The 26,848-nt window shown below is 49.2% G+C and overlaps 2 protein-coding genes across 8 annotated transcripts in view; one reads left to right on the forward strand and one right to left on the reverse strand.

The window, feature by feature from the left end:
- Positions 1 to 17,853, reverse strand: part of IFT172 (intraflagellar transport 172) — a 38,913-nt gene extending 21,060 nt beyond the window's left edge. For all 4 annotated transcript variants that reach the window (XM_042803114.1, XM_042803113.1, XM_042803112.1 and 1 more), the window contains exons 1-18: positions 17,690 to 17,853; positions 17,475 to 17,618; positions 17,242 to 17,354; positions 16,618 to 16,657; positions 13,798 to 13,863; positions 13,327 to 13,406; positions 11,783 to 11,870; positions 10,704 to 10,918; positions 10,484 to 10,607; positions 9,321 to 9,416; positions 8,553 to 8,714; positions 6,802 to 6,855; positions 6,175 to 6,278; positions 5,418 to 5,503; positions 4,802 to 4,914; positions 1,857 to 2,024; positions 1,349 to 1,485; positions 404 to 511 (exon numbers count right to left, since the gene is read on the reverse strand). In XM_042803114.1, coding sequence (XP_042659048.1) covers positions 404 to 511; positions 1,349 to 1,485; positions 1,857 to 2,024; positions 4,802 to 4,914; positions 5,418 to 5,503; positions 6,175 to 6,278; positions 6,802 to 6,855; positions 8,553 to 8,714; positions 9,321 to 9,416; positions 10,484 to 10,607; positions 10,704 to 10,918; positions 11,783 to 11,870; positions 13,327 to 13,406; positions 13,798 to 13,863; positions 16,618 to 16,657; positions 17,242 to 17,354; positions 17,475 to 17,618; positions 17,690 to 17,728 — 1,937 coding nt within the window. In that variant the 5' untranslated portion in view covers positions 17,729 to 17,853. The remainder of the gene's footprint in view (positions 1 to 403; positions 512 to 1,348; positions 1,486 to 1,856; positions 2,025 to 4,801; positions 4,915 to 5,417; positions 5,504 to 6,174; positions 6,279 to 6,801; positions 6,856 to 8,552; positions 8,715 to 9,320; positions 9,417 to 10,483; positions 10,608 to 10,703; positions 10,919 to 11,782; positions 11,871 to 13,326; positions 13,407 to 13,797; positions 13,864 to 16,617; positions 16,658 to 17,241; positions 17,355 to 17,474; positions 17,619 to 17,689) is intronic.
- On the forward strand, positions 17,840 to 25,810 carry LOC104365920 (low density lipoprotein receptor adapter protein 1). Of its 4 annotated transcripts, none has more exons than XM_042803115.1 (9): positions 17,840 to 18,033; positions 20,097 to 20,239; positions 20,754 to 20,866; positions 21,797 to 21,911; positions 22,291 to 22,363; positions 22,796 to 22,908; positions 23,903 to 23,949; positions 24,821 to 24,906; positions 25,076 to 25,810. In XM_042803115.1, exons 1-9 carry the CDS (start codon positions 17,949 to 17,951, stop codon positions 25,216 to 25,218), a joined length of 918 nt encoding a protein of 305 aa, XP_042659049.1. In that variant the 5' UTR covers positions 17,840 to 17,948; the 3' UTR covers positions 25,219 to 25,810. The 4 variants fall into 4 exon arrangements, with proteins under 4 accessions (XP_042659049.1, XP_042659050.1, XP_042659051.1 ...); XM_042803116.1 differs by having other exon boundaries at positions 24,824 to 24,906; XM_042803117.1 differs by having other exon boundaries at positions 24,866 to 24,906.
- The last annotated feature ends 1,038 nt before the right edge of the window (positions 25,811 to 26,848 follow it).

A 26,848-nucleotide genomic window follows, 5' to 3' on the forward strand; every position in this document is an offset into this window, starting at 1 on the left:
CTGCTTCAAGAGAAGGATTTTGCCAAGACCCACGTTCAGATATACTCTCTAACCCTGCTCCATGGGAGAAGCCATGGACATGACCAGTACTCATGCCTCACTTCCCTAGGCTTCAGAGATGCGCTGAGCTTGTCTGTGTCTGTTAGCTCCCTGAAGCCTTGCTATACGCTGCTTTGGGTTGCCAGCAGTGACAAACTGATGTCTTCCCATCCCCAGTTCTAGTATTAATGTCTAGGATGAAAGGGCAAAGTCATTGCCTGGAATAGACAACACTTAATTCTCCAATGCAGTGAATTTTCCAGGCCACACAAAAAGTCACGTCTTCGGTTAGATCCTGGTTTCTGGGAGGGATTCAGCAAAGAGAATATGTAAGCCAGAAAGATGTTATAGCTTCTTCCTGTACCTCTCTGCAATGTGCAGCTGTCTAGCTTCCAAAGCCAGTTTGCTTAGAGTCTTCCACATGGCTTCAGTCTCTGTGGACATTTCCAGTGTCTCCAAAAACGCGGTAGCCCTTGAGACAGAGAGATTGCAGACTTTCAGTGGCAGAATAGAAGACCTCCGTGAAGAAAATCCTAGGTTGACACAGGAGCTTCCTAACAAGAGCTGAACTGAAAACAAAGCAAGCTGGGTGTGACGAGTTCTGAAGAGGATTGTGTAACACAGGGCCTGACATATCAGGGAAAAATTCAGAGATCTAGGTGATACCTATCTGGGCTAAGGTACTTGAGAGGCATATATCAGCAGAAGGCTGTAGCAGTGTGGGGCAAATCCAGTGTTGTGTCTGAAGCAAGTCCCTGGTGCAAGGAAGTTTCTCAAGTGGTAACAGTGCTATGAACATGTGAAATTTTCTTCCCTAGTTAGTTTTAAAGCCCTGTAACAATGTCAGCAGTGCCCAGGTGGCTACCATGATTCTTCACGCAGTCAGCTGTCACTCTGTACAGCTCCTGAATGTTTCCATGACACTGCCACCATCCCTAGAGGGGCAGCAGCAAAAGCATCTTGAATACCACTTCACATCTGGCTGCTACAGAAGACACACTTATTCACTAGTTAAGTGAAAACTGCCTTCAGTGAATTTCTGTCAGTGTCAATGGGACCAGACTGGCCAGTCTCTTGTGCCCCCATGTTTGAAATCACAGAGCTGTGAGGATAAAAAAGCTGAATATTCACTCCTGAAGGACTCTGCTGTGCATTATAGCCAGACCTGGCACCAAAATCATGCTCAGAGCCTAAATTTAAACTCTGTACGGAAAGCTGTGCTGCTGTAGTTCATGGATTGCTGATCCTCAGATGTCTGTCATGTGAAGTGGGCTACCTGCCATCACCATGTGGTGTATCTAGCACTTACCTGTGATAATCCCCATCATCAATAGCAGTTCCAAACTCTATGAGGCCTTCATCCAGGGTGTAGGACACGGTGTTCACCCCTTCAGAAACTATCACGTCAGTCTTTCCATCACTCCGTTCCAAGTCTACAATATCTCCCTGGAAAGAGTACCAGCAATCAACACTCCCATATTCTCCTAAAGTACGCAAGGTAGCAGGGACATGAGGACAGCACTGTAACAGCTCTGGTGATTAAAGTTCTGCTGAATGAGTTCACACTGAGCAGACACCATCCTTATCTCACCAGAGGGAAGGAAAAAGCCACTGAACAACTCCTTGCTATATTAATTACCTCCATCTTCTGCCAGAAATGCCTGCCACAAAGTTGACAGATGAGCTCATATTTTAACCAGAAAAAAAACAGCAGTTCCCTTCTGTCTCCCTTCTGCAATACCAACCTGACTATTCCCACACATGTGAGCAAGAAGTAACAGAAATGGCTGGAGGTAATCGAAGTCTCCAGAGTTTACCTTCAGAGGAAACATGGTGACTCGCTCTGGAGCATCAATGTTATACCAAATGCAGAGGCTGTTTCTGTTCTGAGCCACCACCACATCACTGCCTGGGACCCACTGCACATAGGAGCAATAGTTCAAAATGGTAGTCTTGGTGCTGCTTTCAATGTCATAGAGCTGCAACTAGAGGGGGGGGAAGAGAAGAAAAAGGCTCAGCTGGGCTCATGTCTGGACTGCTAGCTCACATGAACACGGCAGGAACATTGGAGCAAGCATCTTGTAAACAGATATTACCAACCAGGAATCAGACTTTTTTCAAGATACATAGCCCAAACTCACACACATTACTATCCAAGACTTAAGACCTTTTTTAGCACTAACACTAAGCCTTGAAGTATTTTAACCAGCATGCTCAGATGCTGCCTTCCTTATTGCTAGGCACATATGTATATAAAGCAGAATATGCCTTGTGCTACTTCAGTTCCCTCTCAGTTGCAGAACTGGAACAGGAGAATGGTCTCTTAAGTCCTTCATGCAAACAAACTGGGGGGCCAAGAAGGGCCTTCCTTTATATTTCTGGGCTGAACTGTCCATCCCAGGTAGAGTCCTATTGCAAGAACTGTTGCCAATAAGGTAAGAGGGTGTTTGTTGGTAGAATAAGCTGCCCCAAAACAAACGTGACAATATGGGAGGTGTAACCTGACACATGCCATAACAAGGATGTATGATGCCTTGTAACTCAAAAATCCTAGGCTGTCACTGCTCCTTGTCATAATTGTCCTCACCTAGCAAATATGAGAAAGCGAATTGTGCTAGTGCCATGACATACCAGTCAAAAGAGAACAAGAAAATCCCTGTTCCAGTCTGTACCAAACTGGTTGGAGAAAGATGTAGACACAAATCTTAGAAGATTCATGGTACTGTCTGATTTAGGCTGGTGGCAGTATTTAATGAAGGACCTGTCTATGTAGCCTCTCAAGAGGCCTCAAAAGGAGCAAGAAGAGGCAAGAACGATCTTGATGATGCCACTGTCTCTTGTTGAGACAGTAAATTAGAGGATCCAAATATAAACTGAACAAGACTGCAGAAATAAATATAAAAGGATATATGGCTGGGAAAGTTTGCCTCACATGATAGGACATATACAGCTTTGGAGAAATGTACATATCACTTACAAATACAAGACTGTTTCATCTTGTGCAAGTTGCAATCACTGTTAGTACCTTTCTGAAGACTATCAGAGCAGCAGAGCCCAAACAGAAACCCTTGATACTGGCAGTGACACAGTCTCCTTTGTGGTGAAGGTCTTCCTTGATTGTTAATTTTATTAATATGTGGAAGTAGTGTCCTAAAGAGCTGTAGACATGGAACAATCCTCATCTGAGAGTTAAGAGGGTCTTGATTAGAGAGTTAAGAGGGTCTTGATTAGAGAAGCACTCTAGCGCAGATGAAGGCATTACATTTTTTGCAAATCCACCTTGGGCTGCTCCTTCTACTTCTCTGGAACCACAAAATACTTGTAGGAGTCCTTGCTTTGTGATGGCCCAGAACCAGAACTAGTCTTTGTGCAAGAAAGACTGCCTCCAGCACATTCTTGGGAGAGAAGTTTGTGGTAAAGAGATTGTGAGGTGGCAGATGTACACACTGCAATCTTTGGCTACGAAGATGAGCACTCTAGTTGCTAGCTGATAAGCTTGGCAGTAATGCATCAGCCTGTGTGTGAGTAATAACAAGCAGACAAGTAATTAATTGGAGATCTGTGATTCCCAGGCAAGAAAGTATCTTTGCACCCCCTGCAATCTGTGATGCAATCTTAGGGGTCAAGCTGCCAAAAATGACAAAGGAGGGGCAGCTCAGTGAAGAAGCCTGGGGTTCCTGTCTGAAATGTGAGGGGAGAATTCAGAGTTTCTTCTGAGATGAGGCTGAGAAAGTTCTCAAGGATTTCAACGCATATGCATGCATGAACATAATACTTTATCCATTCTTGGACTAAGGAAAAACGTACAGTCAATGTGGACATATTCTACTGCAGACTAACAGCTCCAGTGGGATCTGAACTCTGGAGCAATTAAAACCATCCTGTGCTGAGCTGCAGTGCTATAGCTGGGGTCTGCCACAGCATCTGGGACATCTGCATAGAAATTCTGGATGTGAATTACATCATTGTCAAGATGATCATGTTATCTTCTCAGGACACTCTTGTGACAAAGGAGCAAATAAAGTCAAGCAGTCAAGGAACCCTACGTTCATAGCAGTGAAGAAGGCTTGATAGTGAACTGAGTGGAACTGTAATATAGTTGATAAATACATCTTCTTGCCTGCTGCAATGAGCTTCTTCAGCTATATCTGTACAATTAAACTGAACATGGCTAGGCCATGAGGTGAGTTACCTGCACATCACAGTCTGCAGAGTGGAACCATTACTATGATTTTGGGGAATGTTTTTGTTCTGGGCTTACTAGTACTCTCCCAGCCAACATTCAGTCATGGTCTGGGAATCAGCATAAGCCAAGGACTATACCGAATGATCTACTTGGTTGTGACTATGCTGTTCTAGAGAATTAGAAAGTTAATCTTACAGATGTAAGCCAAGCTGTTGCAGAGAACACGTTTCCTTCATTTACATGTTTAAGTGCAACATTAGGCTCCTCATCCTGAGATTAACCTACTTGTCTCCATCTCACAGAAGAAGACTCTATGATTTCCATTTTTAGATGTGATGAGATGGAGCAGAATGTCTAGTAACTAACTTCAGAATTAACTATGACTCAACACCAAACATGTAATGCTGCCAGCTCATGCAATCTGAACGTGGTCTTTCATTCTCAAAGGAGTGGTAAAAAAAATCACGAGTACTTCAGATGTGTTTCTCACCTCCCTCCCTCCATTCAGACATATCTGTCTTTACCTCTTCCCAGGCATGTCATCTTGCCACACTCCCCTAGATGTGCCCACCTCACCCTCATCTTCTTGTCCCTGAAGAGTAGTTTGTGGCCTGTTTCATTCAACTCCAGCCAATCAATCTTGCTGTCATGGCTGATAGTGCCAGCATTGTAGCCACCGACAAGGTCCACTTGGGAAGGAAAGCAAGGAAACAGTGTTAAGTACCTAATGTGCCCCAAAGTGCTGAACATTCAATGCTGTCCCATGGGGATCAGGAGCCTGGGACCCAATTAGGGCAGGACCCCCTGGCAAACACACTGTGACATGAAAGGAGACTGCAGTGACATTTTATCTTGATGCCTTACCAACAGCAGTAACTCCCTCCACCCTCCTGTGAGCATGCACAGATCACAGACAGTACAGGCAGCAGTATCATCCTGCTGAACTGCACAGAATCTCAGGTCCAGGACACAGTCACAGCTGTGTCCACAGCAGGCAGCCAACCTGCCAAAAGCAGGACAGCCTGGTCTCTAGTGGTCTTCTGCCAGGCAGAGTGAATGTGAAGGGGGCCTTCAGGGATCTGCTGCTCAGTAGACTGAATGCAAAGAGGACCTTCAGGGATATGCTGCCTGACACAGAAAATGCAAAGGAATCAGGAAGGCTGGCAAAATACAGGGGAGGGTTTACATTCACCTGTTGCTATAGTCTTGATGTCTATCAGATAAGCCAGTCTCTTGTTCTCCTCCACGCCTCTCTGCCGCCTCTCATTGATACGGACACTATTATTTGAAGGGAATAATGACCGTTACCTTTACTACTCTCTAAATTCATAGGACTGAATCACATAGTCCCTCTCAGACCTACCTGCAGTCTCCCCAAGCACATGGAGCCTTTTGCAGTTCTCTGACCTGTGACTCTTGCACAGTACCATGGCTGCCTCAAGTGAGAACAAGCCTTTCTGATTCATGGCTTCACTCCAGAATCTGCCCCTCTGGAATCAGGGTCCCCAATAGCAAATTAGTTACAGCTCTTCCAGCTCTGAACAGCCCATGATCGTGCCTTCTCTCAAATGAGAAAATGGAGTATGCTATTTCAGAGGGACAGAGGAAATCCTGCTGGCATCTAGAGTCCCTGATAATGCTGTACTAGGACCAACTGGATTCAGAGATACTTGAGTACATGCACACGGGGTTCCTCTTAGGCAACAGTTAACTCATGCTTCAATAAACATGTATCAGAGGAAAATGGGCTCTTGTGCTTCTAAAACTTTACAACCATTAAGCGTAAATGAGCAATCAAACCCCACCATCGGTCACTGTCAGAAGCAGACTACTCAGGTCCCAGCGTCTGGGGGCTGCGTTCTACAGAGTGGGACACTTCCAAGTGTATATATCTGAGCTCACTCTCACAAAATGCCTGTACTGGCCACACAGGAAGGTGTAACACTTACCTGACAAGATGAGGGTTCATGAACTCTGTGCGGACAGACCCCAGGATGTCATTGCTTCCATATTCCACCAGTGTGAGCTCTCCAGCATTAAAGATCATGCAGACCTGAAGGTGACAGGGGAATACACTCTTACAGAAAAGCCAGGTAAGCACGCGTACCTACCAGTGAGGTGTGCAGAAAAGAACTGCTATACACAAGTCTAAATTCAAACCCTCTGGGATGAGTAAGAAATTGTCCTTGGCTTCCTGTTATGACTGCCAGCTTTTCCTCAGGACTGGGTATTGTAGTTCTGAGCCTATCAGTCCTGCAGGAGCCAAGCTGTCACCCTGATAGCTGTACTCTGTACCTCTAACATTTTCTCTGGCTGTTGCTCTTTTATTGCCCCTCTCTTCTATAGGGTTATGACTTGTATAACTTGACGGTCCACATACTGAGTTTGTTCTGTAACCTGGCATGTGAAAAAGGCAAGTATGGGGAGGAAGCAGATCAGGATCTGCATGGAGAGGGTAAGTCCAGGAAACTGCAGAGAAACAGAGTTCTCCAGAAGTGCAGTTGACACTTTTCCTGCCGGTGCACACACAGATTCACTCACCATTCATGGGTAGCATCCTGTCCCATCCAACTTACATTCTCATTGTCGAAGAAGAACTTCTCATTCCCTCCAGATCCTTGCCAGGCTACCTACAAAGCAATGGCATGGAGTGAGCAAATGCCAGGCTGACAGATCCTGCAGGGTACCAGGCTGCAGGCATTGTAGTCCACTGTCTAGCTCCCAACTCCCACAAGATAACAAGAATTACACTGCAGAACCCATCATGTTCCAGCACTCCAGCTGTCAACACTACTGTTCAGACATTGCCAGCTTGCAATTTCCTCACTTCTTTCTCTTTTTTAAAACCTTTTCTTCAGACCCCAGTTCTCTTTGTGTGGTATCTTACTGGCTTCTGGACAAGAGGCCCTTATTTGACCAATGTTCTCCCTCTAGCTCATTTTTTCACAGGCATTTCTCCACCTTTCTCAGACTAACTTTATTATAAAAACCACCCCCAACAGCCCCTTTGCCTCTGTAAATTTTCTCCGCAGAATCAGTGTTATCGTTTGTGCGGGAAGAATCTCCACACCACATGTAGCTGAAACCCTTCCTTCTTTGGGGTCATGTTAGCCACAACTGATCAGCACAGTGCCAGTGGGGGACCAACTAATATGGAATTTGAGAAGAGCACTGGATAATGCAATAGTTACTGTGATGACAACAGACAAGTGGTCAGAGGGGCAGAAAACTGAAAGCCAAGGTGTGCAGCTGTCCTCTTCCCTTCTCGAGCAAGAGCTCCAAGTCACTACTTCAACAAAACTCCAGTGAGACAGCAAGATAGTAAACGGACTGCTCACAACTCTATAAGAAGTGAGTATAGCTGTGCAATTGAAAGAAACACTCCTCTGTGCAGTATGATGTAGAGAAACCAGAGAGATTTAGTCTGGCCAGATTTTCAGCTGGATTACCAAGTATCAGTATCCTCCAACTCAAATCTGTAGTCAGGAGCTCCTCCTCCCAGCTAGATTGATTAGCATACCATTAGACAGATTAAAAGTATACAATACCTGTGTGAACACAGCAAATACATCCTGAAGCCTATTTAATACTTTTATGAGACACTAACCTACTGCCCACATTCTCCAGACTTGACACATAGGCTCAGCACTCAGTGCACTGTGAGAGTCAGGGTACGAGCAGTTTTGTATGAACTATTTGGTACCAGAAATGATACTGGCATAAGCTGTGGTACTGCAGTCATAAATGTGGGGTTTTGTTTTAAAACGCACTAAAATTCATACATTCACATCTGGAATGTACGTATGTACAGCATCAAGTTTTGGGTCCCCCAGTACAAGAAAGACATTGATAAACTGGAGCAAATTCTTCAGAGTGCCATCAAGATGGTTGTGACTGAAGCACTTGCACTGCAGAAAGGCTGAAGGAATTGGGCTTCATCAACCGGGAGAAGGGAAGGCTTAAGAGACCTGTAATAACGTGGTGCCAGGCTTTTTTTGGCAGATGCACAGTGAAAAAGTGAGAAATGGTCATAAATTAAAACAGCGATTCCTGTGAGACTTAGGAAGAAAGCTTTCCCCCATAAGGACAGTAAAGCATTGGAACAGGGGACCAGAGAAACTGTGAGATCTGAGCAACAACATCTGAATTTAATATTGACCTTCTTTTAGGTAAGAAGTTTGATAAAAGACCTCCTAAAGCCCCTTCCAACCTGAATTATTCTATGATTCTTTGAAAATAGCTGTATTGTTCCTAAGCAGAAAATACATCCTTTGAGTTACAAAGTTAAGCATTTGACATTCAAGAAATGCTACAGATTTTCCAGTACCTCACTGAGCTTGTTGGAGATTATATCACCCAGCAATAATGTGTCTGAGGTATGGGCCACCAGATATCTGTCTTTCCCTAAGATCTTCACCTCATCAATCTCATAACCATACCGGGATTTCAACACAACTCGAGTTCCTGTTGAGAGGTTCTTCACAATGACCTAGCGAAAGCAGGAAAAAAACATATGAGGCCATGCACAGAGGAAGAACTGACTTCTTGCCCTGTGGAAGATTATGCAACAGATGATACTTGGCTACTTAGATGTCCCCTCATCACATCATTGCTTTTGAAAGAAACCTTACCAGTCCTTTTGTATGGGATGACAACTGTAGTGGAAGTGTGGGATTCTCACTTGTGCCATATATAAGCTTCTAGCTTAATTGGAGGACTACTCAGACCCTCGAGGATGAGCCACCCTCTAAGAGTCTTCCTCTCTTTCCACTGACTAAGTGGGGTGCCTGGACTGCTAGCTCACCCTTACTACCTGTTTTTGAAAGAGGTAAAACTGGCTAAAATTAAACCACTTAAAGAGCCTGAATGTGACATAGAGATACCCCGCACAAATTCAGAAGCTAGGAAATAAACTCCATTGTCTTTGCTCCTAGCCAATTTCCACCCAGCCTTGACTCTGTCCCTGGAATATCCCCTATGCCTTACCCAACAAGTTGCTATGAACAAATGGTAGGTGCAGAACTCCAAACATGTCTAGTTTTAGCAAGAATTCTATTTACATCAAGAGACATTACCTCACTGAATAATCTCTTACCTGGCTTGGTCCCACATACGTCATTTCAAATTTATTTTTGTAAATGCTTCTGCGAAGGCAGCAGTCAAATTGTTCAACTCCTCCACACAGAGTGCCCTGGGGAAATAAACACATTGCACACGGTCAATGAATTCTGTTAAGGAGAGATATTCCAGACCCTACTTACATGAAGAGCAACAGAGGTGAGACAGAAATACACAGGTCCTGGCTGCTCTAGGGAACAAGGCTCAAGCCCCCAGATGTATGAGGACCAGCCTTATTTTGACTTTCTTGAGAGAACACAAATACTGATAAACTCTGAGGAACAGAGCCTACTGGCAAATACATGGCAGAGGAAGAAGAAGGGTTAAAAGTCATCTCATCTTCCCCGTTATCCTTAGTTTCCCACTTTTCCCACTCCCAGCCTCCCAATCTCTTCTCCCTTCCAGCAGAATCCTTCCACCTTTATCTCTTTATAACATCCTCATTCCTTTCACCGATCTTCTATCTTAGCCCCTTTCCCTTCTCTGCAAGTATTTGTTCACACTTTCAATTAATTCTTTGTCCGAAAATATTTCAAGAATCCTTGATTGTTGAACATAAAAAGATTCAAAAACTATTAATGTTGTAAATAGCAACCTTCCTACATAATTTAAGTTCTTTAAAGAGTTATTCAACCTAATACAGAAAGATTTGCAGAAAGATTACTTTAATGAGCTTTAAAGGATTTAACTTAATAGAGAAAGGCAGATCAAGGCCAAACGACTGAAAGTAGAAGACAACTCTGAACTGAAAACATAGCACATAACCGTAGCATATAAGTAACAGATCAGGTTTTATAGTGTTTCTCAGGTGCTCAGAGGAAGCAATGCTCATGAGACTACTCTAGAGAAGCTATGCTGACCTTATTATGCTTCTGTGAAAAAAGGGAGGACTGCTGCTGTGAATGAGCCGTTACACAATCATCCATATTTTACGGCTTCATACTCTGCACACTGCACATCTGACTGTAGCAGTGTCCCTTGCACAAGGTCTCAGCCGAGCCACCCTGCATTACACACCTAGGTGATGGTGTGACCACTCATAATCTCTCCCTGTATCGCATCTTTGTTCTCAGGAGTGTGCGCAAGGCTGTCCCTGATGTGTGCCTCATGGGTTTAGGTTTGCTGACTGATGATACAAACCGCACAGATCCGTGAACCATCTCTCTTCCATGCTAAAGCTGTGATGGTGTAGAGGTGAGCTATTTCTTTGGGTTTGCCTTCCTCCCAGGCACTGCGGCGTGGGCTCCAGTTAAAAACCCTTAACCTGTGAGAACAGGTGATAAAGCAGACACATGAAGAACTGTGTATGGTTGAAGAAGAAAGCACTACAAAGGGGAGACTTTACCATCAGGCACCATACCTATCATAGCTGCCAATGACAACAGACTGGCCGCCAGGACTGGCAGCTGCTGTGGTGAATTCCTTCTCTGACAAGTCCCGGCTGTAGTCAAAGGTTTGAATCACATTGCCCTCCTTCCCATAAGCTACAATCTTCTTATCGCAGCCTGCAGCCACAATGCTGTTGGAAGCCCAGGCAAGGGCATAAGGAGGACAGGGATGAATCACCAACTTACCCTATAATAGACAATAAAAAACATAATGAAAATGTGAATGGCTCTAGCCACCAACTGGCCTCTGTATTCAGCTGTCACAATGAGACCGGTATGAGGCCCTTCTGTAAAGTCCAGTTCAGGGGGGTTGCTTTGTCTGCCTGCCCCAGTCTGTAGGAAGGTAGACAGAAACCAGAACTGAGAGATGTATCAACTATTCCATTCATCTAACTGGGAGAAAATTTCTGATGCCATTAAGAAGACCAGTACCATTAATTTGACTGGGATGCACTCTTAACATAGCAGAATATTATGGGCCTTCAGCATAATATCAGGGTAGACAGCAGACATGCTCAAACTGCTTCAGTTGGGAGAGAAAAGATCTGAGTGAGAATAACATTCCCTTTACCACAGCCTGAAGCACAGAGATTACTCCTTTGGGGGAGGAGCAGGAGGCTCGGGAACAACACTGGGTGCCTAGAGTATCTTGTCCGCATACGGCGTGTGAACCTGGGATTGAGTTAACTGGGATAATCACACATTGCTTAGTGAGAAAATTACAGTAGTTGTTCCCTGGAATCCTACCCATTCAAGCATCATTCTCCTGGACACTCTAACACCACATCTTTCCAGACACCTGAAAAGCCTTACGTCTCATACACAAAAATGTAACTTTCCCCTCTTACCAATGCACTCAGTGCATTTCAAAGCATGTAGTCACTGTTCTGTCTTCATCAATGCTCCATAAAACCTATGCTAGCAAGCAGAGACTGCAGCTTCTCTCTGGACTTGAATTCCCTCCATGGCCTGATACCTCTCCAGAGCTCTTGAACTGGGGAATAGGCTGCGCAAACAGGAATTCTGCTCAGTGAAGAAAGATCTTTGATACCTGTGATTCACCTGAGCCCTCATCATCAAAGAAGAAGCGTACTATGGTTCCATCTGCATGGCCAGACAGGATTCCTTTCCCCGACACACTGCAAAGAAACACAGACAGGATGATGCAATATTGCATTAAGACTTCCACCTTTATTTTCATATCCCTGTCCAGAGAAGCCCGTCCCAGCATTATCGCTGGTGTTCTTCATCAAAGGAACCTTCACCAAAGACAAGCTGGGTGATGAACACAAGAATATCTAGTACCTGTATAAGTGTGTGTAAAAACAAAGCAGAAAAAAATATGGAGAGTGAAAGGACAGTGGCCAGTTAAGTATCTGCATCATGTAAAATCACAGTAATCAACTTTCTGTATTACAAACACAGAGACGCTAAGTAACCTTAAGTGGAATAATGACTATGCACACAATTTCTTATAGCAAGGTATATCAAACAACCCTTACATTGGAACTGCTCCAGAAGTGAGGCTGGATATTGTGACCCTAGGAATCCCTAAAAAGCAACGTAACTTAGAGAAAAAATATCTGGACAAACACTCCGGGCCTAAGTCCATTATTTGTAGCATTAATGTCTTCTGTACTTCTTGACAAAAGCGGAGAGAAGAGAGCAAGGAAGAAATGTAATGTACCCAGAAAGAACACTTTTTAATGATGATACAAACACAGAATACAAATTCCATGAATACTGTTAACAATCCAGGAGTCATGCATCTGTCTTCTCTTGACTGCAATCCCAGATTTGTCACCGATACCATAGCAATAGCAGCATGAGTTGTGTTTAGACATAAAAGAAGGCGAGGGGGAGGATTGAGGGAGAGGGACAGGAGGGAAAATGGGCAAGGGAGGTGAGGAAAGAAGGTGGGGGCATGAAGAAAGAGAGAGGAAATAGAAACCTTCTGGAACAGAGGCAAAAGCAGACAGACTTTGGAAGGATTTCTCAGCAGTAGGAAGTCAAGAGTCCTAGATTAGTTTTAGGGTTAACTTGTTTAGCATTCAAAAAAACAGAATGACACCATTTAGTGGAAATCCCACTGCTAGGAACATGACATATCTTAAATTTTTTAGGTAAAGGATACAAAAGTAGTTAAAACAAAGTCTTAAAATAATTTAAAATTGCACTTCATGGTTATTTTTCTAATTATAGCCTTGTCACAGATTTATCTGGCAGAATATCTGTACTTTTTTTTAGCCCTTAAACTTGACTAATGTTAGTCATTAGCCAGATGAAGTTGACAAATTTAATCTTTATTAAGTCATGGATTCAAATACATCAGTGTATGTAAATAATTCATGGGGACTTGCATTCTGAAATGTGTTTGAGGGACAGTCAAACTGCATGGGCCTGAGTGGCACAGCCAGGTATCAGATTTTAGTACAGAATTCTTTCTGGAAAGCACAGTATTTTATTATCTTGACAAGGAACTGACAACAGAAAGTCACTATGGCAACCTCCCATACTGCAGCCAGTTATGCCAGGGCCAACAGCAGGTAGGAGACTCAGCCAAAGCAGTGCAGGCTAAAGCGATGCCATACTCACTTGGAAGTTAGCGAGACCACATAGGAATCTGTCCCATAGATGGTGGAAGACTTGTTGTTCTTTGTATTTGCTAAACGAACCTGAGAAAGAGAATCTGAATCAATGTCGCTTCTGTCTGAAGAATGTGGATTCCCCTCAGTGTAATATCCCCAGAGGTCATCCAGTCCATGCATGACCAGTGCCAGGAATCACAGGAAGCTCATTGCTTTCCAGTAGGTTGGAGAAGGGAAAAAGTTGGAGTCATACTTCCACATTTCTAGAAAGGCTCTGGAAAAGGACCAAATGATCCAGTAGAACCTCCAAGGACTAACTGGGAACCAGAACATTCAAGTCAATGGTGTAATCCCTCTGTTGCTATTCCGTGCCCAGTGCCACATAGTAATGGCTCCTACCCTGCAGCCCAGGTGCTTGCAGAAGCCCTGGTAGTCCCTGCAGGGATAAGTAAATCAGGAAAATAACAAGTTTCTCTACCTTTCCTTCGGCAAGACCAAAGACAATGATGTTCTCCGCTGGCCACGATAAGCAGGTCACAGCACTCTGCCAAGGAGGAGGTAAAAAGAGAGATAAGAGCTCCACACTACTTAGCTTCTTGCCCCACTGCTACATAAGGCAGCTCATGAACAGTAAGACCACTCAGACCAAGAAAGAGAAGAGATGGGGGCATTTGGGCAGACCTTGAAGTAGGATTGCAGCCCTCCACGCTGAATCTTAAACTAGATAACAGTGAGCTGGGGTAAAGTAACAGGCTCAGAAGGGCTAAAGCAAGGCATCAAAGTTATACCAGATGTGTTCAGTATGGGTGCTCTTCTGAGAGGATTACTTATTGATCTGATGTGTAGTTTTCCAAATGCTGTTGTTGAATGTACAAAATCATGGATATTTTAAAAGACTTTTTGCAAGAAGTATAAAACACAAAAATAATTTGACTCTGCCTAATTCTGTAATAGATATGAGAATATTTGTACACTGGATCTTAATTTGATGAATCAGAAATAGTCTTTATTTTTCCATTTACAAGCAAGATGGTTATCAGATGCTACCAAGTAGGTCAGGTAGAAGAAACAGGTTAATTAAATCCAAGCCAAAGATATTCTCAAAATCTGAGGTGGAGGTCAGAATGAATAAAGCTGACTGTGAAACCCAACTGTAAGAGAGGCCCAGGAGAGTTAATGAAACTGCTTCACATCTAAACCGATGAACTTCAGTCAATAAGAAGGCTGGCGTTTGGCACTGTGCCACTAGCATTAGCCTCACTGGCTCATCTGTTTAATTTTAAGCATCTGGGCCTGCTCTAGACATGTATACACCTCACCTTCTATTCCCCACTCTTATCGTTCACATCAGCAAACACAGATACAGATACCAAAATGTGCCTGGATACCTAAGCTGCTCATAATTTATATGTCCAACCATTTTTTATTACATCTGTTTCTCAGACATCCATATATTTCCCTTACTATCTGCCAGACCCTTATTTTCAGTCTAACACAACCACAAGCAGCCCAGTGGTAGCTTAGAAAGAAACCTCACAAAGTGGTAATGTGCTCAGATATTAGTGGAAAGTCAAACTTGCACATACTCATCCTGACCCTCTAGCAGGATGCCTTGATTGCCAGCAGAGCTGAATAGTGTCACTGTATTCACAAGATGTATAAGAGTGCCCAACTGGCTTTGCAAATGGCAGGAGAGGGAAAGGGCTCAATAAATGATCTTTCATATTGACTGAACACAGCAAAAATTTGTAAGTAACTATTTAGTTACAGGAGAAAAATGAACACAGTGGTAAAAAACCCACACATATAGCATTAGAAAAAATAAAGGATTTATGATAGAAATGGTAGAAAAGGCATGGGGAAAATGAGAGAATTAGAGAAAAGATAAATGAACCACTACATTAAAAATACAAAAAACTGCATGCTGTGCCAGCATCTAAGCTTGTGAGAGGCAAGCAGCCTCCCACCAGCCTGTTAGGTGCTGCAGCAAAGGAGAGCCAAAGGGGCAGGAAGCTAGTCTGCCAGCAGGCAGGCAGCAAGCAATAAACAATAAAAGGACTCTCCAGTGAGGCTACAGGTACCCACAGCCACAATGTGCAGGAAAGGGACAAGTGGACATCAAGCCCCTCTTGCTCTCTTTTCCTCATGACACTCTATTCCGGTGTCACGACCACACAGCACAGCAGCTCAACCACAGAGAAACTCAAAAGGCTGACCAGTAGCTTTCTCCATTTACTGTCAGGGCAACAGAACTACATGGGTTCCCTGCCTGCAGCCATCTGTGTGTGTCCAGAAGGGATAGAGGGCCCTCCTAAGCCACCCTAAGAGCAGCCACAGTGGCGGGCCATGACCCAGCCCTGAGATGTAAGCTTTCAATCCAGAGGCTGAGGCTGCCTTCACCTGAGAGGCAGCTTGAGAAAGCCTGACACAGAAACTCCAGCCATTCCATCAGGAGAAGCTCTGCTTATGACTTCTGGGGATTTGGCTCAGGAGGATGATTCCTCCTAACTGGTTCTGGCTACTTTCAGGGGCCTACCTAGCAGAGGATTTCTCTAGTGACACAGAGAAAGCGGGGGTCACAGTGTGTGGCAACTGGCTGGAGAGCCTAGGGCAGCTGCTGGACATTTGCCCCAGAAGGTAAAAGTAGTCAGTGCACTGCATTTTCTCATACAGATAGCTTTATATGCAAGGAATTTAGTAACACCTCTGCCTTTTCTAGATATTTACATCAACCTCAGGAAAATCTTTGCCAGAGACCTCGAGTAGACGGCTCTCTGACACATGCAGGCAGAGACAGAGCAGCAGAACATGAAGAAGACCAAGGAGATAACCTGACTGAAATCAGAAAACTAAGTCCTTTGAACATGTGGAAACTGTGCAGTTTGACTGAATTCTGCACATGTCACATTTTGGTTAATAAAGAATCTTGGGGCTTAGAGTTGCCAACCTGTGAAAAACAGTTGGGCCCAGAGTCTCTCCTATTTTTCCCTTTCAACTCCCTTAAAACATTCTGTCCAGTGGTGCTTAAAGTAGTCCCCAAAGATTTCTAATTGACTGCATTGATCATTCAACAATTAATTGCTATGGTGTACCCTGGCATTATGAGGCCTCTGAAGCTTGGCAAGTTATACATGTCTCAAAATGTAGAGACTGTCTTGGGATCTATCTGCATCTTCTGGAGATCAAGTACCACTGACAGTTTAGCCAACTACATCTGCGAGTATGAGCAGAGACCCCTAATTGTCTTTATCCTACATATGCTGGAGAAAACGGTGTTAAACAGAGGTCTGGGTCTCACCGTTTGGATGAACTTGTTGCATATCACCTTCTTGTCACCCCTGCAGAAAAAGGTAGACAAAAATGACAAACAGTGAAGCTAGTCATCCTGCCTATTCTGGTTATCTTACTGGTTGTATTCAGTCTGGTTTAGTATTGACAAACACAGCCCATTTAAGTTTTGTACACTGGTTGTCCATCACAAACCAAATTTAGGCAGAAAATTAAAAACAAAACAAAACAAATTCTGAGCTTCCAAAATTCTGGTAACCTGTCTTTCTGAGCACTTTTAGCACAACACACGCCAGCAAATGAGGCTGAAGTGAAGCAGGTGTGTGCCACAGCCCCACATTTATGAAACAGATGACAACAGCATACAGCTCCAGCTCCACAGAAGCTCAGCTGGCGCACGCTGGCACTGGGCTCCGCAGGACTACGTTCAAGGAAATCCTATCTGCTGCTCAGCAGAGAAACACCAGAGCGATTCCCCGCGGGTTAGGTGATGCGGGCCACAGTGTGTACCGGGCAGAGGGCCGGGCCAGGCCACTGATGCCGGTTGCATCAACACACAGAAAGCAGACTGTACAGCGGGAAGGAGAGCGCCACACCCTCCTCATGGGCACTGGACACTCGCCGCCAGACTCACCACTCCTCCCCAATCCGGTAGACATAGACGATGTTGTCCGTTTGGCCGATGGCGATTTTGGTGGAGTCCGGGGAGAAGGCCATGCCTTTCACCATGTAGCTTTTCCTGCCGTACTGTGGAGAGGGCGGCAGTGAACCACAGGGCCAGGCTGGCCTGCCCCGCGCACACTTCCCCGGCCCACAGACCTGTTGCGGCAGGCCGCGGCGGCCGCAGGCCAGGCCCCGGGCCCTCACCTTGGCGTCGGCAGGCTTAGTGGAGAACTTGTCGCGCCTCTCGCCCTGCTCGTCGTACAGCAGCACCACCCGGTCCGCGGTGCACACGGCGAAGCGGGCGCTGCTGGCCGACCAGGCCACGCAGGCCACCCGCGCGGTCCCGTCCTGAGGGACACACACAGCGTCAGCCCCGCCGCGCCCCGGCCCGCGCCCGCCCGGCCCGCCCCAACCCGCACCTGCGGGGCCAGCAGGGTCCGCACGTGCCGCAGCTGCATCGCGCCGAACGCTGGAAACGGGACCGGGGCGGGACCGGGACCGGGGACCGGCCCACGCCGCCGCCGCCGCCGCCGCCGCCGGGCCTAGGGCGCCCCGCCCGCCGCTGCCTCGGCAACCCCCGCGCCGCCGCTGACGTCAGCGCTGCGGGCGGCCTCCCCCGACCGGGACTCCCGCCGACCGGCCCCCGGCGCAGGGCTCGGGCTCGGCTCTGGCCCCGCCATGGAAGCGCTGCGGGCGGCGGGACGCGCCGTGCTGCGGAGCCCGCGCCTCGCCCGGCACAGCCTGGGCCTCCGCCGGCGGCGCAGTGAGTGCGGGCCGGGGCGGGCGGGCCGGGGCATCCTGCGGGCAGGGAGCCCTCCTCTCGGTCTGGGCGGGGAGGGGCAGGGCGGTGGCGGGGCCGCGGGCCGGGGCGGGCTGCGGCAGTACCGAGGGGACCGGCGGTGGGACTGCGGGCTGATGCGGTGCTGTGGGCTGCTTGCCTGGCCCTGCCTGCCGCGCCCCCCGGGCTGCCGGCCTCCTGCCCCGCTTCTGAACTGGGGCCACCCTCACCGGTGGGCTGAAAGGCCTTGGACAGGCAGTGCCAGGTGCTGGAACGCGCTGCGCCTCACCCACGGGTGCCCTCCCCAGCTTGCGCAGGCCTTGGCCTCCTCAGACTGCTGCACCAGGTCCTGAGCCAGGCCTGGGACCGACCCCACGGACCCAGCAGGAGCTTTGTTGGAGCAGCAGAGCTCACTCCGGCAGCCCTGGCACACATGAGCTCTTCTCAGGGTTCAGCGCGAGACAGTGCTCTTCTACCCTGGACAGAGGTCCCTGGTGCCTGTGTGGTACCAGGTGTGTTCCCCGGTAGTTGTCATTCGTGCAGGAGTACGCTGTGCAGATAAGGTCTCCTGATTTCCTTGTGGGTTCAGGCTATTCCAGTTATGAGCCAGAGCCTTCTGCAAGTGTGCCAGTAACGTTCAGGGAGCTAATCCCAGGAAAGAGATGAAAAATAACCCTGAAAAGCATTAACTCAGTATGAAGAGTAGATACCTACGTAATTCCCAGGGAGGTGTACAGACCTGGTGTTTGTACCAGCGCGTGTAACTTCTGTGTTCCTCTGCCTTCCTCTGTGGGCTGAATCTCCAAGAAGAGAGAGACTGCGACTCCCTGTGTCTTAGCCCTTCTGCATAGCTCCTCTCTCACCGTCCTTGTGCTCTTTGGGATATGATGAAAGTAAATGTGTGCTAACATCTGCTTCAGCTCTCCTTGAAAATTGTCACTTGTACTTGGCACAGGATAATTGTTCCTTTGTGTGTGGCACACAAGTCTGATAACTAAAGCTTTTGCTTTCAGTGAGTGGACTTTCTGTTGAAGTCAATGGCTTTGTCTTGTTGGAGAAGAGGTGGAATTGATACTTCTGTGGTGTTTGTTTTGTGTGTTCTCTGCCAACAGTAGTGGTGTTGGGACTGACTGTAGGACCAGGGCTCCTTCTCCCACCAGCACATCTGCCATGTGGTAGAACATACTGGTGAAATGGACTGGCTTCTGAAGGAAGTTGGAGATGCTAAGGACTGTCCCTAGGGAATCTTTCTTGAGGGAACATTCTGCCCACTGACTGTTTTTTTTTCTTTCTTAATGGGGTTTGAAAAGGGAGGACACAGGAAAAAGAAGCCAGTACCCCTTTAATTCTGTGACCTGCAAAGTAATGCACATGGGAGCCTTCTTTCCTCCGTGCGTCACAGTACATTCATAAAATGTGTTTTCCTGGAAACTAGTTTGCATCCTCAAAATACCAGTCTGAGTTCTTAACTCAGAATCTTTGTGGTGCAGTTGCTTCCCAGTCACCTCAGCTTGGATCATGAGTGCTGGATGAATTACCCCTTCCCTGGCAACCTGCTGTTGCAAATGATAGCTACCAGAAGGTTTGGCTTTAGTCACACTGGGGCAACCGGGGAATTTTGATTTACCCAAGTTTGGCAGGAAATGCTGCTGTTCCCAAGGTGTTCCAGCAGCTTAGGTGGGTGAGATGAATGCAGTACAGAGAACATCCTGCTTGTAGTGAAATAGATGAGACCCAGGAATGCAAGGTTTTTGCAGATAGCAGTGAATATTGCAGCATCAGAGGCCCTATGCAGATATGCAGGAGCTTACTATCTGTGCTGACAGAGCCTGTACCTCCAGGGATGGAGGACTAAAGCTCTGAGGGTGAATTGTCCTCTCATTCTGTTCCTCATCCAAGAATATCATAGAGCCATGAGAGTGCCCTGCTAAGTGCAGGTAGCAGTACTGCTACTGGGAGCAGTTAACCTGCAACAAGGTGGGGTGGCTCTGCTGGGACTAGCCATAGGGCAGCTGGCACATGACTTCTACAGCGTTTTGTCTTTGCAGAGCTTCCTGAGAGCTGGGCTGATATGCAGGAGCCGCTGCTTGAGGGGATGTGCTTCACACTCAAGTATCTAGGAATGACACTGGTAGAAAAACCCAAAGGAGAAGACATGGCTGCTGCTGCCATCCGCAGGATCGTGGCCACGGTGAGAGCTGGCCCTGGGGCCCTGCTGTGCCAGGGTAGAGAAGAGCCAGTTTGGAACCCAGCCCCTGGATGCCGGGAAGTGTCCCAGCCCCGAACCCCAGTGAGGGACTGTGCTGTTCCCCAGAGGAGGGTGGTGTGCAAGAGGCTGGCTGGTCTCTGCCCATATGCTGTGGGGGAAGCTGTCTTCCTGCAGAACAGCTGCTCCTGCCTGCTCCCCCACAGGAACACAGCTAGGAGCAGAGCTGTGCCTGCCACAGCATGCAGAGGAGGGTGAAGTAGCGGGGGAGGCAGGGTCTGTCCTTTCCCATGGGCATGGAAGTAGTGAGATCGGGTCCCAGGGGTACAGGGTATGCCTGATCTCCAGACTCTGCTTTCCCATGCCTACAGCAGGAGCCTTTGCAGCAAGGGTCCAAATGGGTGGCACTCCGTACAGAGTCTGGGGGACTCCTGCCAGCAAGGGGGGGTGAAGACCCTTGCCGGATTTGCAGAGGTGTCTGGTGTCTCCCCAATGCCAGGCACGGGTGGGAGCTCGCAAGTTCCAGAAGGTGATTCTGACAGTGTCTCCGAGGGGCATCTCGCTGCAGGATGCAGACACAAAGGAGATGGTTGAGAACATCTCCATCTACAGGTGGGCATGGCATGTGCAGGGCCTGGGTGTTCCCCAGCAGCCAGCTGGAGACTGATGGGATCTTGAGCAGCCAGGGAGGGCTGGGTCTTCTGTCAGTGGTAACCAAGCTTAGGCCTTCCTTTGGCTCCCTGAGGCCTCTCCTTGTACCTTCTCCCTGCTGTGCACCACAGCACTGCCTGGGGCTGAATGCAGGCAGGGTCCTGGGTGGCCTTGAGTTTTGTGTCAGTCCATCTGTCTTTTCCCCGAGCCCTGCTTGTCTCTTCTGGCATTCAAGCAGGATGTCGAGGCTGATGGTTACAAAGCCCCACAGTTAGGGCAGGACTGCATGTCTGTCACTCTCCACTGACACAGGGCTGCCCTTCTGGCTGCAATGGCATGAGGGTGATGTAGACTGCAGCTTACTCAGGCTGGCTAAAGGCAGTTGCGGTGTGACCTGATGTGGGGTTTTCGTACTGCTGCCAGCTGTGCTTTGGCTGGGTTGTGTGTCTGTGAGTACTAGGTGTGAGAGGAGTATGGCTGCAGACTGGTGGCTAGATGAGAAGCAGAGACGGGACATCTCTTTGGTGTAAAATCTGGGTCTCAGTACCAGAGCTGATGTGTCAAAGCAGACCATCCTACTGCCTGACCTTCAATTGTGTACTTGGAGGCAATCACCCACCCTTCTGTGCTCCTTTTGTCTCAGTGTTTGAGTTCATATGCTGGGTTGAACAGGGCATCAGAGGACCGACAAGCACACTGAGGCAGCGCAGGAGGGAATGCCTGTGGGTGCAGGGATCCCATACTAGCTGAAGGTGCTAGGCAGCCTCTGACCCTTGCTGGGGGATTGGGCTGCCTGATCATCTGGGGCAGATGAAAGCCTCAGGTTGTCAGCACTTCTTGTGGGTGTGCTGGGGTCCCTTATTGCCCTGAGCAGCTCCTCTCTGCCTGCAGGATCTCCTACTGCACAACAGACAAGCTGCAGAACAAAGTCTTCGCTTATGTTGCCCAGAGCCAGGAGAGCGGGGCACTGGAGTGCCATGCCTTCCTCTCACCCAAGAAGAAGATTGTAAGCACTTCCCTTCTGTTCTTGGCTTCATGAGGTAAGGGTGGGAGCAAGGGCCTTCCTTCTCCCCCTTCAGATTGAGAAGGCACTTACCTCTGTGCACCTCAGCTGGAAATGGAACCAGGGAGCACGTGTGCTCACAAACTGTAGAGGCAGGGGGTGAGTGACAGGAGGTTCTTCTGTCCCAGCTTTTCTGGGATCTCTTCTTGGGGATGGCTGGCCCATGTGGGTAGGCAGACATAGCATTGAGTTCTGTCCTTCTGTGTCTGTTCTGCAGAGAAAGGCAGTGAGGGAGGCCTGGGGGATCTCGTATTTCATGGCAGTGGGGTTGTCCTGGATTGAGGGCCCAGATGGAAGCAGACATTCTCTCTCGTGTACACAGGCCCAGGCTGTGACTCTGACCGTGGCCCAGGCGTTCCAGATGGCACTGGATCTCTGGGAAGCAGCACATGCAGGTAGGAGGAATTTTTCAAACATGTCCCTCTGCCTAGCCCTGGGATTGGGGTCTCTAGTGTGGGACCCTGTCTTGGGCTATGTGGAGGAGAGATCGCTCACTGCCTGGCTGGTGAAACGCAAGCAGGGAGAGTGTTGTCCTTGCTGTTGTGTTCTCTGCCACTGTCCCACATGGGGAGCCTGCCCTATCTCTGGCTAGGGCAGGGTGGGGGGTGTCCCTGCTATCCATGCTGAACTATTCTGCATTGCTGAGCTGTAGCACAGCTCAGGGCCCTGTGGTACCTGCCCTGAGTAGTGATCCTGCACCCTTGTTTGCACCTTCCCTCAAGCACAGCAGGGGTATCTGTTCCTTGCCCACAGTCCTGCCTGTACTTCCCCTGCTGGTCCTTCTCCAGGTTACAAGCACTAACTCTGCTGCTTTTGCCCTGTCCCAGGCTCCAGGCAGGAACAGCCCCTTCACCCTTCATGTGTCTTGGAGAGCAGTGAGCCTGGCAGACCAAGTGAGCCAGCCCCCCCGGGGAGCCCTCCCTTCAGACACCAGTTTGGGGTACAGTATGTGCAAGCCTGGCCCATGCCCAGGGTTGTCTTGCATTAGGGCAGGAAAAGTGACCCTTACGCAGTTCCCTCCTCCTGGCCTTCCAGGACCTTGTTGATATCTGCGTAGCCTCCCTCGCATATGGCAGCCTGACATGAGGGACACTGCTCTGTCTGGCTTGCAAGGCAGACATGGTTCCTCAGGTGGTCTTTGTTCCAGGAGCTCTCCTGTCAGACCCAGCATTGCTGCAGCCCTCAGCCCTGCTCTGGTGGCCCTGTCCAACAGGGATCTGGGACCTGCTCTGCACACTTGGTGCCATGGCTAGGGGTGAGACACTGTCTCTAAAGGAGAGGACCCTTTGATCATCATCTTGCCAGCCTGGGCTAAGGCTCAGCCCTGCCCAACTGCACTACACTTACTGCATGTGCAGAGCCAGTGAGAACACTGCCAGTGTTGCTGGTCTCACTGAGTCCCTGCCCAGGAGCCTCTGGACGCTTGGTCCTTTGCCTCATGCTTCCAGAGCTGGCCCAGCCTGGCAGTGCTTGGGGTCGTACTTACTTACAGCCTGCTCCCTGTCAGTCCTCTGCCTGCCCCACCAGCTGCAAGATGTGCTTACCCCACTCCCGCCTCTGTGCAAGGGAGTGCTATATGCAGCAGCTGTCTCAGCTTGTTCCCTGCTCACAGCCTGTGTGTGGTGCTCTGCTGGCTGGAGGGGCTGTGAGAAGAGCTGTGGTCTGTCTCTTCCCTTGTGTGGCTGTGTGTCTGAGCCCTGAGGCTTTCAGCAGCCCAGCACTGCCATTGCCATCTTTCCCCCCTACTGCCTGTAGGCACCCCTCTGTCTGTGCCATGCCTGGTGGGTGACCGTCTTGTGAAGGGGCCAGGGACTGCCCTGCTGCTCCAGAACAGGCTCTGGGAAGCCCAGCCTCGCTCCTGGCAGAGACCTGCCCAGGCAGTGAGGTGCCATTGGTGGGGTGTTTTTGTTTTGTTTTGTTTGTTTGTGTGCCAGGAGGAGGAAGAGGAGGAAGATGATAACGTCTGTGAGACCTTATCTGGGTAGGTGGTGAGCTGCTGCTTGTGTTCAGGGATCTCTCTGATGAACCTTGTCTTGTTTCTTTCTCTGTGCCCCCTGCAAGGGAAGCTGCTGGGGCCACAGGCATGGTGGGAGCATGGAGGAGATCTGCATGGGAGCAAGGTGGAGCTTCCTGCTGCTTCCTCTGCCTCTGTCAGCTGAGAGGCCAAGTGAACAGGGAGCTGAGCTGTGGAGGGGCAGATCTTGCAGTTCAGCTTTTGCAGTGGAGCTGTGGGGGACAGATGCTGACCCTCAGGATGTTACTTGTTCTGTTTCTGCCACTCTTTGCTGAGGCCAGCCTATCCAGGCATGCTTCTCGGGTGTTGACCCTCTCCTGCCACTGATTTCCCTGGGGCTTGGGTCAGGCTGGAGGCCTGATCATGCTGACTTTTGCATAGACAAGTGCCTGGGGCTGAGCTTGCTGGTGTCTGTCCTGTGCTTGGGAGGAGCTGATGGCACCAGTCCTGCAGTGGAGGATTAGCCCATGCAACTTCGCAGAAGTGCCTGTGGTGGTGGGTGCAAGAGGCCTGTTCCACTGTGGCTGTTCTCCATGTGCCTGGTAGCTGGTACCCGCCTGGGGTCTGCCAGTGCCGCGGGGCCGAGTCTGGTCTGAGCTGGTGTCAGCCAGGAACCAGTGCGTGCACAGGCTGGAGCTATGTATGTGGCCTTGTGAAGTGGCAGCCCTGTGTACAAGGGTGCTGCTGACGGGAAGATGTGGCTTTGCAATCTCAGGACAGGCTGGTCTGGGGAAAGGGTTTGGTAGCAAATGAGCTAGGGCCTTCTGCACTTTTGAGTGCCTGTTACTGCTGTGCCTTGCCTGCTTTGTCAGGGTCACAAGCATGCTGTGTCTCTCAGCAGGCCTTGTTTGGGGTATGATGAGTATTCTATTCTCTTCCAAAGCAGCATGGAGGAGCTGGGGAGGGGAGCCCACAGGCCAGCAGGTAAGTTCCTTCCTGCAGTGCTGCTTTGCCACATCCCACAGCATGTCTTCTGCAGGGAAGGGGGGCTGATGGCTCACCTGGGAAGGTCTACTTCCCCTCCCAGGCTGTGCTGGGTTCCCAACCACATGCCTCACGGACCAGGTCTGTCTTCCTCCGTTTTGCTTTTCAGAGTCAGCACCTCTTGTGCCCAGAGTGAGCTCACCTACTGCACAACTACTGTGCTACCGCTTGGGGCAACCCCCAGACAGCTGGAAGGGGCTGGGAGGGGTTGGAGACCTCTCCACTACTGGCCCCAAGACTCCCCTGGGCTAAGCCAAATCTTTGCAACAATGGACCAGCCACTCAGGATTCACCCTGTGCCTGCACCAGGGCCAGACAGCGCCTGCCCCTGCCCCCAGCACTGCCCACCAGGCACAGGGGCTGCTGGCACCGCTGCCAGGCAGTGCACAGACTGCAACACCCGCTCCTCGTCCTGCTCTGCCTGCATGAACCGCCTCAAACTGCAGCTGCTCCCTGCTCCCAGCTCAGACTGGTGGACCAGTGCTCCTCGCTCTGCCCACTCCCAGGTCATGCAGAGCTACCCCGTGTGCTCTGAGCCTGCAGGACGCAGCCAGTGCAGCTTGGATTGCACTGTGTCTGACCTGCCTCACTTACTTCTCCCGCCTTGCTCCTCGTGGTGGCAATTGGGGAACAGCTGAGGCTGAGCAGTCCCCTGGAGATGGTGGAGGACTTGCTCGGCATGTGTGACCATCGGGGAGCAACAGCTCTTGGCCTGGAGGACTGAGTGAGTGATGAAGCCTTGCCCCTGCAGTTCAGCCCCACACCCTCTCATGAGTGAAATGAGCTGATTTTAAAGGAAAGCTCTGTCTTTACAGGGAAATAAACTGAGGGGGTTTTACTGTTATCATTTGGGTTCGAGTGCTGGATGGGGTGCCATGCACAAGTGTGTAAGGTACTCTGTGTCTGCTGTGTTGCCTGCAATGAGGCTTCCTTGTCTGTGACAAGGGCCTGGGCTATGCCCTGAGCTCATGGAGCCTGCAGCTGCCCTGGAGCTCCCACATCTTCCTCAGCTGCTGGCCCTGAGGGAGCTGTGCCCCCTGTGCTGAGGGCTGCTGGGGCCCAGGATGGCCCATGTTATGTGGAGGGTAGCTGGTCCAGGCTGTGCTGGACTGGTTTGTCTTGATGATCTGTGAAGGTCATCTGCACCAACGGGAGCTGGCACCTGGCTGTGCTGAGGCCAGGGAGGACGCAAGCCCTCTGTGCCAGCAGGCCTTGACTTCTGTGTGCCTGTTCTGCATTGCAGCACCTTTGCCGTGTTGCACACGGACTAGGGAAAGCTATGCCCTTGGTTTCCTTGCCCAGATAGAGCAGGGGAGGCTGCAGCCAGCAGGTTGTCTAGCTTCTCTGGCAAGTAACAGTTTGCAGGTGTTTTCTGGCTGAGGACCTTGCTGGTGGGTTCCTGTCCCAACGCAGCACATCTCCCCTCTAAGGCTGGTGTTACAGACCCCCCCAGCTGAGCAGCACTCACTGTGTGCAGCCTGGGGCAGCAGAGCTGGTCTCCCAGCAAGTGCTACAGGCAGGAGCTGTGGGGAAGGCTTGCACTCTGGGGAGGCTTGGGTCCCTGCAGATCAGTCAAGAGCTATGGACTGTTTTTCTCACGTGGTTTTGCGTGTTGAGTCATGGTCTGCCTTTTCTCACACAGCTCAGGGCGCAGAGCAACCTGTTGATGTTACTAGGGTTGTTTGTCAAGGTGGGCAGGCCATTGTCAGGTCCTCAGCTTCCAGCACTGAGGGATGCCTGACCTGCTGGTGTGGGTTTAAGAGCCCTTGATGTGGCTTCCTGCTGTGTGCTGAACCAGGATGCTTGGCATCCATGCTGTCCTGCAGCCGAGCACTGCAGGTAGTGCTGAGGGATGGACAGCGCTACTGCTGATGCCAACACA

This window comes from Tyto alba, unplaced genomic scaffold (genome assembly GCF_018691265.1).
Source record: "Tyto alba isolate M040663 unplaced genomic scaffold, T.alba_DEE_v4.0 Super-Scaffold_40, whole genome shotgun sequence".
In the NCBI taxonomy this organism is placed as follows: domain Eukaryota; kingdom Metazoa; phylum Chordata; class Aves; order Strigiformes; family Tytonidae; genus Tyto; species Tyto alba.